General features: G+C 37.4%; 1 protein-coding gene across 1 annotated transcript in view; it reads right to left on the bottom strand.

Annotated features, from left to right (window-relative positions):
• Positions 1–15,974, bottom strand: part of si:ch211-26b3.4 (connector enhancer of kinase suppressor of ras 2) — a 39,151-nt gene that overhangs the window by 3,233 nt on the left and 19,944 nt on the right. The window contains exons 3-22 of the mRNA XM_043240208.1: positions 15,727–15,929; positions 15,308–15,395; positions 15,147–15,188; positions 14,170–14,289; positions 13,550–13,609; positions 11,813–11,881; positions 10,568–10,714; positions 7,921–8,051; positions 7,655–7,815; positions 6,926–7,006; positions 5,066–5,304; positions 4,704–4,738; positions 3,620–3,668; positions 3,042–3,090; positions 2,729–2,901; positions 2,322–2,395; positions 1,995–2,066; positions 1,846–1,916; positions 1,641–1,723; positions 13–714 (exon numbers count right to left, since the gene is read on the bottom strand). Coding sequence (XP_043096143.1) covers positions 13–714; positions 1,641–1,723; positions 1,846–1,916; positions 1,995–2,066; positions 2,322–2,395; positions 2,729–2,901; positions 3,042–3,090; positions 3,620–3,668; positions 4,704–4,738; positions 5,066–5,304; positions 6,926–7,006; positions 7,655–7,815; positions 7,921–8,051; positions 10,568–10,714; positions 11,813–11,881; positions 13,550–13,609; positions 14,170–14,289; positions 15,147–15,188; positions 15,308–15,395; positions 15,727–15,929 — 2,649 coding nt within the window. The remainder of the gene's footprint in view (positions 1–12; positions 715–1,640; positions 1,724–1,845; positions 1,917–1,994; positions 2,067–2,321; positions 2,396–2,728; positions 2,902–3,041; positions 3,091–3,619; positions 3,669–4,703; positions 4,739–5,065; positions 5,305–6,925; positions 7,007–7,654; positions 7,816–7,920; positions 8,052–10,567; positions 10,715–11,812; positions 11,882–13,549; positions 13,610–14,169; positions 14,290–15,146; positions 15,189–15,307; positions 15,396–15,726; positions 15,930–15,974) is intronic.

The following is a 15,974-nucleotide window of genomic DNA, read 5'->3' as shown; positions in this document are numbered from 1 at the left end:
AAGGTCAACTACCTTTAGCGTGGAGCGGAGAACTCGAATGCGGTGCAGTCTTTCATTTGTGGCGGGGTCATTGCTGCGTTTGATGAAGGAGCGTCTGAACTCTTGTTTAGTGGAAGGCCTCTGTTGGCCGAAAGCTGAGAGGCTGGCCTGCTCCAATGATCTGTACAGCTCTTGCAGGCCGTCCGTGCCATCGGACACTTTCTCTTCGCTCTCAGGCCTCCTACTGCTAGATTTGCGAACCTGCTTTTCCTCCTCTTCTTCTTCCTCCTCCTCCTCATGGAGATGAGTCCTCGGCCTCAGGGTGCCGTGTGTGTGTGCGTGGGCGTGTGTACGGGTGCTGCGGTGCGAGTGTCCGTGTGTGTCGCGGTGGCGAGGGAGGCTCTGACTGCGCTGCTTGTGAGTGTGATGGCGAGGCCGGGACTCTTCGCTGTCCGTCAACGGAAACGGCCCGTCACGTTCAAGAGGACGCCGACGCTGGGCGGGGAGCGTGGCCTGTCGGTGCTGGTCAGGTGACAGCAGGGCTGGCTCCTCCTCTTCTGCGGTCTGAAGGTAGTGTAGGCCTGTGCTGGTCAAGGGGGTTTCAATCAGGTCCTGCCATGAGCGGCGTTCTCGATGGGAGGATCGGCAGGAAGAATGCGACTCTTCGGCGGAGGAATGCGAGAATGTGGAACCGCTGGAAAAATGGCGCTCAGGAAATGGACTGGACGAAGTTGCCTGAGGACAAAAAAAACAATGGTCATTATCATTGTCAGGTGTCGGTCAGAAAGCTAGAGGTAAAAGATGACAGACAGAGAGAGAGTGACAGAGTCAGTTCACTATTTGTTTTCCTCCAGCGTAGATTTTCCACCACATTCCTCTACATTCGTTCACACAGATAAAATGTTTATTTTACAGATTTCAACTTGGACCTATTAAGGTTGTGATGGGATTTCTGTAATATTTTTTTTCTATTTCCTTTTTTTTTTAAATGGTGATGTATACAACCGTACAACCGTCTTGGGTTAGCATGATTTTTTTAATGACATCAGTGATTCAATCGTAGCTACAAGAATATATATCAAATATTATTTCTGTTAAAAATGACTGTTTTCAATTTTAACACATTTCAGGAGCCATCACTCATATCTTCAATGTCACATGATAATGCTGATTTGTTGCTCATGTAATATTTATTATTTATTTGAAGATAAATTTTCTTCCATTTTGTTTAAATGTCACTGCCACTTTAATACGTTTTATGCATCCGAATTTCTTTCAAAATACATACATACATACATACATACATGCATTCAAAAAATCTAATTTGTAAATCAATTTGCAGATCAATTTTAGACAGTGGCTGGAGTGAATAGGAATATAAACAATGGATTCTTATATTTGTTGATTCTAAGAAAACAAATCTTGATTTGTGCCATGTAGTTTTATATTGCAAATTTTTTTTAAAAATCCATTATCCTTTAATTATCCTGATGCTTGATTTCTGATTTTATTGGTTCCTGATTTGAGGTTTAAGTGGAAATTGTCAATGAGCTCCAAAACCAATATTGTGAAAATGCGACAGTAGAATTAAAAGTAGTTTCTGAAAATGAAAGTAGGCTGACTGTAAGCAAGTGTGTATTTAGATGCGAGTTTACACTCACAGGAGGGTTGTGGTGGTACGTGGCTTCCTGTTTGAGCGTCATAGAGCCATCAACTTCATCCTGGTCACTCTCACTCCAGTAATCTAAATAAAAATATCATAATTACATATACTTCACATTATAGTTTATAATTGACTAGGCTTTTCAACAGCTTACAGAACAATGAAATGGTAAATCTAGATTACATCTCAGGATGTGATCTCACCTTCATCAGGACGTGGTACCGGATCATCAGGCGTGTAGCCAATCGCAGCCAAGCCTAAACGATTCATCCACCTGAAACAGGAAACACAGACGTGAGAGGAAATAACAGAGTGGGGAGCTGATGTTTGAACGGGCTCTAAAACCACTGACCTGTTCATCTCCTCTAAATGATCTGTAGCAAAAAAGAAACTCTTAATTTTGGGATGACATGCTTTGAAGGCACTGAAACAAAAAAAACAAAGAAAAAGACACCATTTAAACCCAAATATCTAGTTTACGTATGTGTGTATATGTGTGTATATGTGTGTATATGTGTGTGTGTGTGTGTGTGTGTGTTTTGTAAAGGAAAGTACACCATTTCTGCAGTGACCTAATTTGCGTTAGCCGATGAGTTTCAAACACAGACCCACCAAAAAAAATAGCAAAACCCAACACCGTAGAGAGAAAGAGTGACTATTGTTGTCCTCTAACACTCACTGTTTCCTCCTGCACTCAATTGCTCTGTCTATCCGAAACTCTGGCAAACTGATGAAGCCCTCTGCTTTCTCATCCTGAGCAAAGAAATAAAGAACAAAAGCAATCATTTCTGGTATCATAACTGGGGCAATTACATGATATTATAAATGCACATATTTTCCCTAAAATTGAGAAACTAAACATTGCTTCCCATTTTCAGCCTGTGATCAGGCCATCATTGAAAGCAGCAGACAATGAAAGTGCTGATAATTATGCAATGAGTAATAATGGTAGAGGTTGACCGGCTGGATGACTTTAAAGCTGAATCCAGAAATATTTAAGGTGGCAATGGATAAAACATTGAACGCTATACGCTTTCATACATACTACAAATAACCCAAGAGAAGAAATTGTGTTTGTTTACTTACGTTCTGATTGGTGTACCAGTACAGGTTGGAGTCTTTGAGAACGAACCAGTACTTCTTCCATTTCTGTGTGAAGTAGCCTGTGGCGTCCTTCTTTTTCCATAGCCAGCCTTCACAGTCACCATGACCCAGATCTTTGCAAGCAATACGCCTCCTGCTGGCACTGCTGAGGGAACCTACACACACAGCATATTAAACAACAAAATAACATTGTGATTAATATTGTTCTTGACAAACACAGCACAGTGTAACACAACACACAACCCAAGAGCTCAAAATAAACCCAGAAGATTGTATGCATCGCATCTCATTTTACCTTTGCTTTTTTTCTTGGGCTTGGTCCTCAGAGAGGCGTAATGTACAGACTAGAGAGAGGAGAAGGACACGTAAGGGACAAAGAATTGCTTGTGTCATCTCATAAACGAAAGCCTTCAGGATTTCTATTTTAAAATGCATTATAAAGTACTATAACAATAACAGAAAAATACATGTTCCTCCTTGCATATATATATTACAAATTAAAAAATAATAATTTACTAAGTAATAAAAATAATATATCTTCGTTACTACAATTTCTTCAAAGTATCCTGAGCATGAGCTAATCTTAAAACAAAATTTATTAATATATAATTAACAGTATAGGTAAATAGCATATTTATATGTAACAGTATTGTTTATATAAAAATAGATATAAATAAGGACCTAAAACATGAATTGTTCCTATCTAATAGTGAAAAAAGTCCAAACCTGGTGTTCATCAACTAATTTCTAAAAATTGTTGCCAATAAAACTCAGCAGAAAGAAATGTACAGTCCGTAAAAAGAAAACCTACTGCAAATTGTTCCCAACAATACATATTTCCATGAACTCTACTGATGCTGTAAATGCACTTGCCTTCCTCATTGATGCCCCTGCTTGCCGGTCAAGTCCTGAACTGGCATATCTGTATAGAGAGAGAGACAATGAGACAGTCAGACAAGAAGAGAGTCCTGTTTTCAGTGGTGTTTTATTAGGAGTGCCTGAGCATAGCAGTGTAATTTATTTTCACCAGCAGCAAGAATCTTTTTTTTGACTCGGTCACATGCTGGGGTTTGAGGTTAACTTCATAACATATTCTAACTGAAACCACTCTAGCACAGCTGCTCATGCTCACAAATACCCGCTTCTCTCTCTCACACACACACAATTTCAGAATAGTAAGGACTACAACTCAGGCATCCAGACAATGCTCTTAATCTAATTCTCTTTGCGCATCGTAATGGCAGAAAAACAGAGATTCTGTTCCATGTTCATACGGACTCTTTTCACATAATCAGACTCTTACAGCTTCAGAGGAAATAAAAAACTCCTTAAAAATGCAGCCAAGGAATTTCTGTTCCTCATTTTTAAATAAACAGCAGTTCATTAAGATCCTCACTGTGGTGAATGTTGTGTGCTGTAACAAAAGCATGCACCACCTCTCCTTGGTATTTTGTTGTACTAAGACGACATGCTGTCAATTTAAGAACTCCAACACATAGATTGCTATTCTCCAAAAACATCTCATTTTTAAATCCTTGGATTTATGAGGTAAAAAAAAACCAAATTACACCAGAAGCTCTAATTATGAGAATAAAATATGGGGGAGGCTGAAGATTATTCAGTTCAATTTAAACCATTTGAGTGACACATGGCAGGGTAGATTATGATATGTTATCGTCAGTCTGTCGCAATGTAATGCAGACTATGCAAAGAGCCCCATATTACAGCATGGACCGGTTCAAATCGATATTAGACCCAACATCAACCCATAACTCATGCGTAAGCACTTTTTTTCCTCAAGGCAGCGTTTACAAAGAATTATTGTGGACAAAGCTGAAAATAACAGAATTTTTGGTTGTAACCTTTACTCACTCGTGTTAAAAAGTCAACCCAGGGGATAATAATTCAATAACATAAACAAATATGATCATTTAAGGAAGGTATGAAGTTAACTTACCTATCAGCATCTGCTCGGAGTGTGTCTGCAGCTCTCTGGGGCAAAGAACAGAATGAGAAAGAGGACAAGTGAAAGAGAGGAAGACCGATTTGAATTTCCTGTTCAGTGTTATGAAAAAAAACTACTGTTCCAAAGACGTGTGAGTGTGTACAGTCACGTGATCAAATTATAGATCAATAATTTGGCTAGTATGTAAATAGATGAGGCAATTTTATGTTGTTGTTTTTTATTAAACAAGTATAAATGTCAGAATGCCTGGTATGCCTCAAAAGTTTAAACACAGACCAAACTGATTTTGACTGACATCAAACAATTGCGTACGAACAGCCCCAGCTCAGATCAGATTCAACATTTTCACCTACATGGTAGTGTGGCATCGTATTCGAGTCTGGAACAGGGAAGGGCAGCCCTTCAGGGGGACCTGTGTCCAGACGCACAGGAGGGGCAAGCATAGAGGGACTAATGGGAAAACTGGGACTGCTGGGGTTTCGGCTCTTCTTTCTGGATCGCCTGCTAGTGTCACGCTGGGAAAACTCTGCCTCTTCCTGGATCAACAAAATCCTATCATCACTGAGGAACCGCAAGAGGGAGGAATCAGAATCTGATGAGCAAAGACAGAAACCAAACAGCGAGTCACATTCTGAGCCAAAGACATTATAATGGCAACATGAGCGTATTGCAAAATATTCAACTCTTCATGACTTCAGCTGCCACAGCACGAAACTACTCTGACGCCTTCCTGTCTGTGTGAGAGAGGTTTTAGAGGTTTATTTCCCCTCAAGGAGGTTTCTTTCTAATTATATCTGTGCCACTGTCACCTACACAATCTCTGTTCTATTCTTAGGGCTGTGTTTCCACAAACAAGGAAGCAATACATTAATCATTTGGCATGTTTATACGTCACTTTTCACACCCCAAAAACCAAAAAGTAAAGTTGGACAACTGTCATTGACATTCTAAAATATAGTCCAAAAAAAGTTACACCGTACTGAACAACCAACAGCAGCGATAATGATCGTTTACATTTCCTCCTGCTTTCTGAAGCTCAGGTGGCATCTTCAAAGAAGTCAGTCTTACTCTTTGCTACTCTTACAATTCACAGCGTAATAGTATTTCCTGCTTTTGGTTCCAAAGTTCACTAGAACAAAGTCACCACCTTACAGCTTTTTGTTCTCTGTTCTGATGAAGTGTCAGTTCTGTAGTTTTGTGACATTTACGTTCTTCACATACACATTGAAATCAACTTACACTGCAAATGCCAGGATATTGCCATATAATGCAATAAAATAGATTGTAGTTAGTAATAGATTGTACTTAATAGATTGAAACCAACATGAACAAAGATATTCACATATTAAGAAAACTAGTAATGTGATTTTTATATTTTCATCTGAATATGAGTCGCACATTTTAAATTTAAGGCAAGAAAATTGTGCATATTTCCTATGAAATGCACTAAATGGCTGAGATTTGCAGTTTAAAGCCGGAGCTCCCTAGTGGCTTAATCTCCTGTAATGCAAAAATTGTGCATATTTCCTATGAAATATGAGTGGGAAACCTACCCACTGGCTTACACCGCTCTTTCCTAGTGATACTGTAAGCATTAGAGATGGAGCATTTATTGCCAACACTGAGCTCTGACCTAAAATCCTCACATAGACCAACATCTGTCCATTTTTTAAAAGACAGAACTGTTAATGGCATTTTTAAGTGGACCACTTTTAATTTCCTTGCTAGAAAGATAAAATCAGAAAATCAGCATTGACCGTGGGTGTCAGAAGCAACCTGGTCTCCTAAAAATATGTATATCTGTGCACTTTTTGTACAAAACCATTTTTATGTACCTTACAGCACATTTCCAGCAATGTGCTAAAACACAGGTTCAGTACATGAGCTCAGTACATGATATAGGTATGTATTGCGGCGGTTCAGAATTCAAATATTTGTTGCTAAAAGTTAATACTCGTGTTGGAAATTTGCTCTACACCAAATCCAACCCTAAACCTACCCAATAGTGTTAAGTGATATGTACGTGTTGGTACATATTTTGTGTCTCCAAAAGTAGAAAAGTGCACTAAGGTATATTTATGCCATGAGACCAGGTAGCAACAACGTCTACAATAACAATAAGGCACATGAGTTTTAAATTAAAGTACAAGTTGCTGCCAGTGGAGTAAAAAGTGTTTAATTGGTTAAATGTCCCAGCAAAGTAAAATCATCACCTCTGCTTCCTCTTTTGTAAACTCCGGATTCTTGAGGCTCTGCCAGCCATTCAGTTCCCATTGAAACCTGTCGGATGTCACCTATAGGCAGAGATGAACATTTAAGTGTGTATCTGTGTATGTACTGGTGCATTTCAGAGCATCTATTCTCTCGGCGTGTAATACAGTGCACGTTGTAGTGCAATGACAACATACTAAATGGCTGAGATTTGCACTTTAAAGCCGGAGCTCCCTAGTGGCTTAATCTCCCGTAATGCACTGCATCTATGTCCAGCTTAAAAAATGGCCTTCCAGACATGATGTAAGATGTACATTGTGCAACTTCGCATAAGCATACAACAGTTTATTTAATAATATATGAAACGGTGCACGGTTTCATATATTATTTAAAACAGAGAATGCCGTATTCTGTATGTAGTATAGAGACAGCATGCATGTACCATAGTTTGTTGTTCTGAATTGAGAGTACCTCATGTATATGAATTAGGACAGTAGCAAAGAAAAAAAACTGATAATAATTTTTACAGAACAGTTTTCTAAATTTAAACTGATACATGGCAATTGAAATCATCCTGTACAAAAAATTTTAAAAATATTTCTTATAATAAACTACTTAAGGACATCAATAATAATTACATACAAATAACTAAATTAAGATTTCTGTTTAAATGTAAATATTATTTATTAGTATTTTCATTCTTTTTGCATATTTCTAATTGCATTGCTTACTGTGAGTTGGGGTGCGATCTCTGCGTCGCAGTCCGGTATTTCTCCCAGAATCCTCTTCCAGGAGGGGGAAGTACTGACCCCCTAGTACTTCCTGTTCTACATAATACCCCGGAGAATCTGAGCCAAACACACCAAACCCACCCCGATCCAGATCATCCTCTCTAAATGAGTGAGAAAAAGAGCCAACGAAAGGAAAAAAGTGAAAATTACACCAACATGCTAAATTAAACCGTTTTGAATACATCTTATATTTCATATGTGAATACCTGTGTCCGTAGACGGGGGAAAGAATAAACACATCATGTCCTCCAGGTGTGTCCACTCCAGGTGAGAGGCCCACCGACCCAAGCGTGCTGGGGGGCGTGGGAGAACCACTGCATGGGCTTGTGGACAGCGGCTGTCAATCAAAAATATGCACAAAATAGCCTTAATGTGAAGCTAATGATAATTTGTTTCTGTTATTATATTAATGCAATTGAAAGTAATTACATGGAAATCAGCTATTACACCAAACAAATGCCAGACAAGTAAAAAACATTTTTTCCAAATATAGTTGCAGAGTATGTTAGTCTGGTGCGGTTATTTTCACTAGAGGGCAGGACAGAGATCAGTCACACACGCGTCTAAAAACCTTTGACTAATGGAGGACCAAGAGTGTGTTTTGAGAAAACGACGATAGTGTTGCCCTTAGCAACCATGAGCGCTGCATCAGTCAGTTAGCAATGAGGAAAAGCATAGCAACAAGCAGCAGGCAGCAACCCAAGAAGAAGAGACACGAGAATCATGTGCATAAAAACTGAAAGATTTATCGTTAGAAGTTATCAGTGGGCATTGTTTTATTGCACATAAATATTTCAGTGCAACTGTGTCCTTTTTATTCTTAAGTCATTTTATCCAGCTGGGGTGAGCGATATAGCGATCTGCCAACCAGTAGAGACTTTGGATGATTGCCTTTATCGCCGTTACGTGTTTACTTGAGGTTGCTGTGCTACATAACCATGAAAACTTGACGTTTGCATGCGTTTTTAAGTATTGTGGTTTAAAAACATTTTCTGAAATGCAATCAGCAGTTAAAGAGAACTCAATGATTATGATATATGCACATGATATGCACATTTTGCTGCTTTATAGGCCTTGGATGGTTAAATACATACACTTTTATGAAACAAAATGCCCGTCTCTGCACGTATTCTCATAAACACGGTAGTTTAAGTGAAAGCGCTTAGTGTCAGCTCTTAAAGTGACAGCAGTCTAATGTTTCTGTTGTCTGTCATTCATGTTAATCGAACAGCAACATAACATAACATGACAACATGACATAACACCTCTCAATGCTCTTGACTAAATCACTTTACTTTAATAACTTTATAAAAGGAAATATACTGAATCAGTGTTGGGGAAAATTACTTTTAAAAGTAATGCATTACAATATTGCTTTACTCCTTAAAAAAGTAACTAATTACATTACTTAGTAAATTTTTATGAAAAGTAATGTTGAGTTACTTTTGTGTTACTTTCATGTTACTTTTTAAATTTGAGCAGGGCTTTGTTTTTAATATAAGAAAGTCTATTTTTAGCAAATGTAAAAGGCCTGTCACACCAAAAAGTGTAATGAATAAACCTTAGGCTATTCTTGCCTGTACAGAATACAGAAAAAGGTTCAATACTCAGTGGCGATCAAAAACAATGAGCACAATTGTCAGTTTATCTAAAGTCATTTTTGTTTATTAGTGTGGTTAAACTGGATCATCAAAGCAAAGGCTTTGGTAAATAAAGTGGGATTAGATACATTTGTATTAACATATTTAATTATTGCAAGTTTGCATCTTTTTTTTTGCAATTCACTGCTTTTAAGTAACTTTGAATGCTAAATCTGCAAGTGATATGTATTAATACACATTCACATTTAGTCTAGAATTACACTGTTTTCACACACAACGCCTCTGACCTTCTGATTTCTCTCAACACAGGGACAGGAATAGATAGATGGGAAAACAAAGTAACCAGTGTTGTTTCTTTGAAAAAGATATTTTCTTGAAAAATTAAAAAGTAATGCGTCACTTTACTAGTTACTTGAAAAAAAAGTAATGTGATTACAAACCATTGCTTGTAATGCGATACCTACAACACTGATATATATATATATAAATATATATATATATATATATATATATATATATATTTTTAATTTACAGTGAAGTATAGCATTGTTTTTATTAATTTGACCACTTTATAAAATGTAGCATTTTTTTTCAGTTTTGTCCCATATTTCATCACTAAATGACCTGAGTGAGCTTCCATTTTTTTTTTTTTTTTTTTTTTTTTTTAGGCTTATACTTACGCTGGTGACAAGAATTATGATAAATTTTGATATCATAAAGACCATATTTAAAGCAAAAAAACCTATATTTTGATATAGAGTACTGTCTTTACTGTGAAATAAAAGGACATATTGAGAAATATGATTTTGTCCAAATAGCCCACCAACAACTATCTTCCATTCAGTAATTCACAAGCATTGAATATGTGTGCTCTTGAATTATTTATTTATTCAGGAAGGAAGGATTTAAAATCCTCTTTCGCCATAAGTTGATCTGTAATTATGTCAATAAGCATTATGTCCTTTAGATCACCAAAGTGGATTCATTCATGAGTGAAGGTCCACTCCGCTCCTCTGTGTCGTGACTGTGAGGAGAGGACACATGTGCAAGCTTTAACTGCATCTGTCTGATACTTGTATCCAGAGCAACCACGGAACTCTGGCTGCCATGGCAACAAGCTGTACAAAACTCATTCACTGCTCTGAGATGCACTCATACGCATACACTCGCACACACTACATTTTAAATGGATACACTTGAACAAACACATTGAACTATCCTGACACACACACACACACACACACACACACACCTGCAGGGCGAGTGGTTTCCAGCGGGCATTCTTCAGCAGTGCAGGGGTGGAGCCCAGAGTGTTCTGTGGCCTCTTCTTCAGTGTGAGGATGACTCCGCTCGGATCCTCACGGAGACAGTTGACCAAATTCTTTAACTGCCAGCCCACCTAAAGATAGAGATGATTTATAAATAAAAACAAAATATAACTAAATAAATAATGGCAAAGGACATCAAATACATTTCTTTCATACTTTCATACAAAAAAAATGTAACTTTATTTTGAGTATTTCTTTATTGGATAATGCACGTTTTAAAATGACGCATGTTTTACAATGTGTTTTAATATCGCTATTAATAATGATTCTGAAATCTCAAGATTTTTAAAGTATAGCTAAAGTATACTTGCAAAAGTTCCACTTTAACACAAACAAATATCGTTTAGTCGGACTTCATCACTACTTCAAGAAATTGAACTCAGGTGTCATAAACCACAGTTATGTATCCAAACACTTTTTCACACAAGGCCATGTAGGTTTGGATTTTGTTTTCCCTCCATTAGAAAAACCTTCATTTAAAAACTGCATGTTGTGCTTACTTGTGTTATCTTTGATTAATATTTAAATTTGTTCGATGAAACATTATAAAAAAAAAAAAAACACAACAAAAAAATAAATAAATTAGGAAGGGGGCCAACACTTTTTCACACCACTGTGTGTGTGTGTGTATAATACAATATTTAAATTAAAGCGATTTAAAAACCAAATTTAAAGCAATGGTGTCTGGGGATTAAATTAATGATTGGTCCCCTGCTATGACAGATTAGGAATTAAGAATCATGGTCACGTTTTAGTAATTTATTGAACAAATGGTCACATTTGACTAAAATGAGGGAACCGATTAATAAGTTGTGGAAATAAATATTTCATTCTTGACCACAATTTGACTATAATGAGGGAATTAATTCTTAATCCATAGAAACAAATTCTTAACTTGTGGCCACAATAAACGTATTTTTGTCCACATGGCGTGTACGGGAGAAAAAGCTTTTAGAGAGCAAAAAATATGTATGGCCCTAAAATAAGTCTCATTTTGCTAATGATTTCCTTAATGAAAAATACCATTTCTTATGAAGGAATTTGACATTTTCAGACATGCATATAACAGGCTTTAGGAGATCCACCTGAAAACCCTTGAGCATCAGCTGATAATCATTCATGCCTGCTCAAACATTACTGCACATATGCTCTGATGCAATGATACGCACCACAGTTTGGTGATTGACCTGAATGACCTCGTCACCTGCATGGATCTTCTTACACTGATCTGCAGGAGACTGCAAGAGAGAGACAGACAGATTAATAACCCCTGCTCATTATAGAAATAAATTCTATTATAGCATCACACATGCTTGAATGTTGACCTTCCCTATGAAAAATGTTTGAGGATCTTTTAATCAAAGTCCCACACATCTGGGCTGCATTTCCCAAAAGCATTGTAAGCCTAAGAAGATTGTGGAGAGCATCAGTGCCCAGTGTGTTCTACAATCAACAAAGCATACAATGCTTTTGAGAAATGCAGCTCTACTCATTTCTTCTTTCTGTACACAAGTGTTTATTTCAAAGAGTATTTTCAGAATCTGTTCAAACACAGTAAGTAGTCATTTGATAACAGTCTGCCTGGGGCAACCTTAAATTAAATGTCTTTTTCAAGGGTACAATGGTAGACATTTTCAGACCTTTTGGGGTTTGAACAATTCTTTTCAAATGTTTAACCATTAAACTATACCACGCCAGTCCAGAGTATTATTCAGATGATTTTTTTGCTCTGATATGTCTTGATGAGGAAGATCCTCCATTAGCTGAACAGCAAATGTGCATTAAGAGTTAGAAATCAATGAATCCTGTTCTTTTTTAGCAGCTAAAAAAAAGGCTTATAACTTAAGTCCAACCTAATTGAACACGTGCATAAATGATTTAACAACAGCCCTGGAACAATCCACCATTCCAAGCCTCACTCTACCCAGCTCTGAAATCAAGTGCCTGCTCTATGCGGATGACCTGGTTCTGCTGTCCCCACAGAAGAGCTGCAGCACAGCATGTGCTTTATAGAGCAACACTGCCTGAAATGGGCACTGACAATCTGAAGGAAACCAGAGCTGCTTTTCCTACAGATAAGAAGTCCTATCGCACAGCATCACAAATGATGCTCTTAAAATTGACATGGGTTTACTCTAGGTGCTTGACATAGGGCTTTACTATTTGGATTTTTAAAAGACTGTTTATTGTGATTTCTCATGCGTTTATTCCCTGCATTATTTCGATCCTCTTTTGGTTGTATGGCTAGGGGTAAGAAGAAGGGCCAGATAGCCCTCAGAATGAACATTGGTAACATCGGTAACATCGGTGCCCGAGTGAACTATAAATGTAAGCATTATTGACAGTAATAAAGACTTTAATGAAAAGTAATCATTTGTTTTATGTTACATTCAATCACGTGTTTGTATTTACAGTCATGTTATTAAAACAAATGTTTGCCAAAAATTCACTAGTTTGCTAACGTAAAAACACTAACATTAGTGACAACATGATACTCTGAAAACATATTTTCATGTCTTATCGGGGCTGTAACCACCGTTACTATTACCCGAATAATTTCATATTTCTACATTTCTTCCTAAATATGGTGAGAGAGAGAGAGACAGAGAGGAAAGCTGCTTGTATGCGCATCTGTCTTTTGTAAAATGGGTTTACTTCAAAAACATTTTGTACTCTCGACGTTGGAAAATATAATCTAGCGATTTAGTATTTAAACTATGTTATTAAAAGTGTGGATGACGGAGTGGAAGACTGATCATAAAAAATGAAAAATTCAACAGTTTATATGACCACCCTGGCATTCCCAGACAGGACAAAGTGAGGTGAACAGCTGTTTATAATTTTACAGTTTGGATTGGGGCAATTTATACAAGACGGGTGAAGAATAAATCCAGCTTTGAACTCACATTCTCTGTGGTTCCAGTGATCACATGAAGACCGTCATATGTGGACTTGATGTACATGCCCTAAAAAGAAGAAAGAGGACGCTGTCAATCATAAACTCAATCAATCAAACCAATCACAGCTAGATTTAGAGAGATTATTCAAAATGTGCTAAAGTGTATCATTTCTGTCACTCAGTGGAATTACAAAAACAATGATTGTTTTCAAGCTGCTTTCTCATTCTTGCTATTAGTCACACAAACAGATAGTTCCATGTATTTAGAAATATTGTAAATACCAATTCTGAGCAAATGAATGACCAAATCATATTTACAATTGTGAAACTCTGAATTAAAGATGGTACAATGTACAAAACAGCTCATAGACAATTGTAAGCTTTTTTGAAAAATAAAAATAGTTGTTAGGTACCAAATACTGTATGTTTATGCACCACATATTTTCCTCATTTTAAATTCAGATGTAGTTATTTGTGTACTCGTACTTTCAGGTTACTTTTCCAACATAAATGCATGAGGTGCCGCAATAACGAATGCTGAACAAATGTCAACAAATAGTTGTCTTAAAGTTGCGTATTCTCATATTTCTATTGGTTATATAAGGGATAGTGCCATTGTTTACTCACCAAGCCTTCGCTAGGCATGACGTTCGTCAGATGGACAACCTCTAGGTGAGCGGACTGTGACACCAACGAATCAGACGACAATGAAATAATGTGCTCACAGATACCTGATAGAGTCTTGCACTGCAAAGAGAGATAAAGACAGAGAGACAATAAGAGAGAGACAGGCAGTGTTGTCAGTCAATGTTTGCGATTCTACCGTAAATCTCTCAATCTAATTATAGCTGTTGAACTGGAAAGACGCAGTGAGCACTGGCGATACTGCACGAACCATTAACATGAAAGGCATTCAGCATCATCAAATGTACCCATAATGTATAATATATCAAGCCGTATGCTATATATAGATTTATTCATGCTATACTATTTCTTTCATCTTTTTCTCTCTATTTGTCTCCATCCATCTTTCCCTTCCTCCCTCTTTTTCTGTTCTACAGGCAGTGATCCTGAAGGGAGAAAAATTCACAATCTGCATTATTCAAGATATCCAACCTTAGGCTAAACACACACATAACAGATTTTTGCTTGAGAGCAGGCTAGATACATGTGACTCCACGAGCACGTTTTACTTGAAATATACTTTTAAATACTGCGTGAGTGAGAAAAGTGTGTGAGCGTGTGCTTCTTCACTATACTTGTAAAAGACTTTGCAATTACTGTATAGTAAAAGTATATTATAAAATTAAGTCTTCTAACCTGCCTTTAGCAGATGTGTATGTTCGCATCTTAAAGGACATTTTCTTTGCTTTGCGTTTTTTATACAAATCAAACAATACACGACTAAAGGGGTTTAACAAATATGTGACTTTCATTTAGGTTTTCCATATGGCTTTAATTTTTATTGCATTACAGAGTTAAAGTAAGTTGCCTGTGTTAATCAAAATAAGATGTTTTCAATACAATACAGTTAATAGGGAGTGTACATGTGTGTGTGTGTGTGTGTGTGAAAAGCAGGCGTGTATAGCTTGAGAAACACTCACCACATGTAGAATCTTATTCTCTGTTTCATACACTGTGCAATCCTGAGAGGAAAAGAGAAACACCTACATTAAAATAATAATAAATTACTCTGCTGTTTGTGTGTGCGTTTAATACCAAAACGCTCTCTCTCTCACACACACACACACACACACACACACACCTGCTGTACTATGGTGGTTAGCTCTAGACAGAGCTGAACAATGTTGTTCTTCAGCACTGAGTACTCAGAAACACTGACAAATGGAGACCTGCAAACAAAGCAAAACACACACACACGAAGAGATGAACACAAACAACTATCCATACCAATCATCAAGAGCTACTTTTTTCTTTTCCTTTCACATTTTAAACATGACATGACCCGGGCTAGACTCAAAACCAAAAAAAGTTAGCGAATAGTTTTCACTTTGAGCAAAATATCTAGTAAGTTTGGGCAGCCAGTTTGACTCCGTTTTGATTCAGTAAGCCTACGATCAAGTCTGATTGCAGTCTCATTAAATCCTGTGATTTAATGTAGCGTTCAAGTTTGTTCTGTTCAGCCCAGGTGAGTTCATGCCCTGTTTAGATCTGTTTAAGTACCTGTCCAGCCAGGCTAGTAGATTTTTAGCTGCTCCGATGAGGTCAACAACTGATGTCAGGAAGTCGTTGGGAAGGCGCCGTGACACCCGTCCGTCATAATGACCCCCGCGGCGGCGGCCTGTGATGAAGTTCTGCAGGTTCTTAGCGGAAGCATTGAGTTTGTGCGACAAAGTCCGCAAATTCTCTGTTTCTAGGCCATAGTTCTGCAACAGGAGAAAAAAAATGTTGACCATTCATAAGTTCACAAG

The sequence above is a fragment of the Puntigrus tetrazona genome, chromosome 5 (genome assembly GCF_018831695.1).
Source record: "Puntigrus tetrazona isolate hp1 chromosome 5, ASM1883169v1, whole genome shotgun sequence".
Taxonomy (NCBI): Eukaryota; Metazoa; Chordata; class Actinopteri; order Cypriniformes; family Cyprinidae; genus Puntigrus; species Puntigrus tetrazona.
Note: the sequence above shows the minus strand (reverse complement) of the source record. Positions and strands in the feature narration are given on the sequence as shown.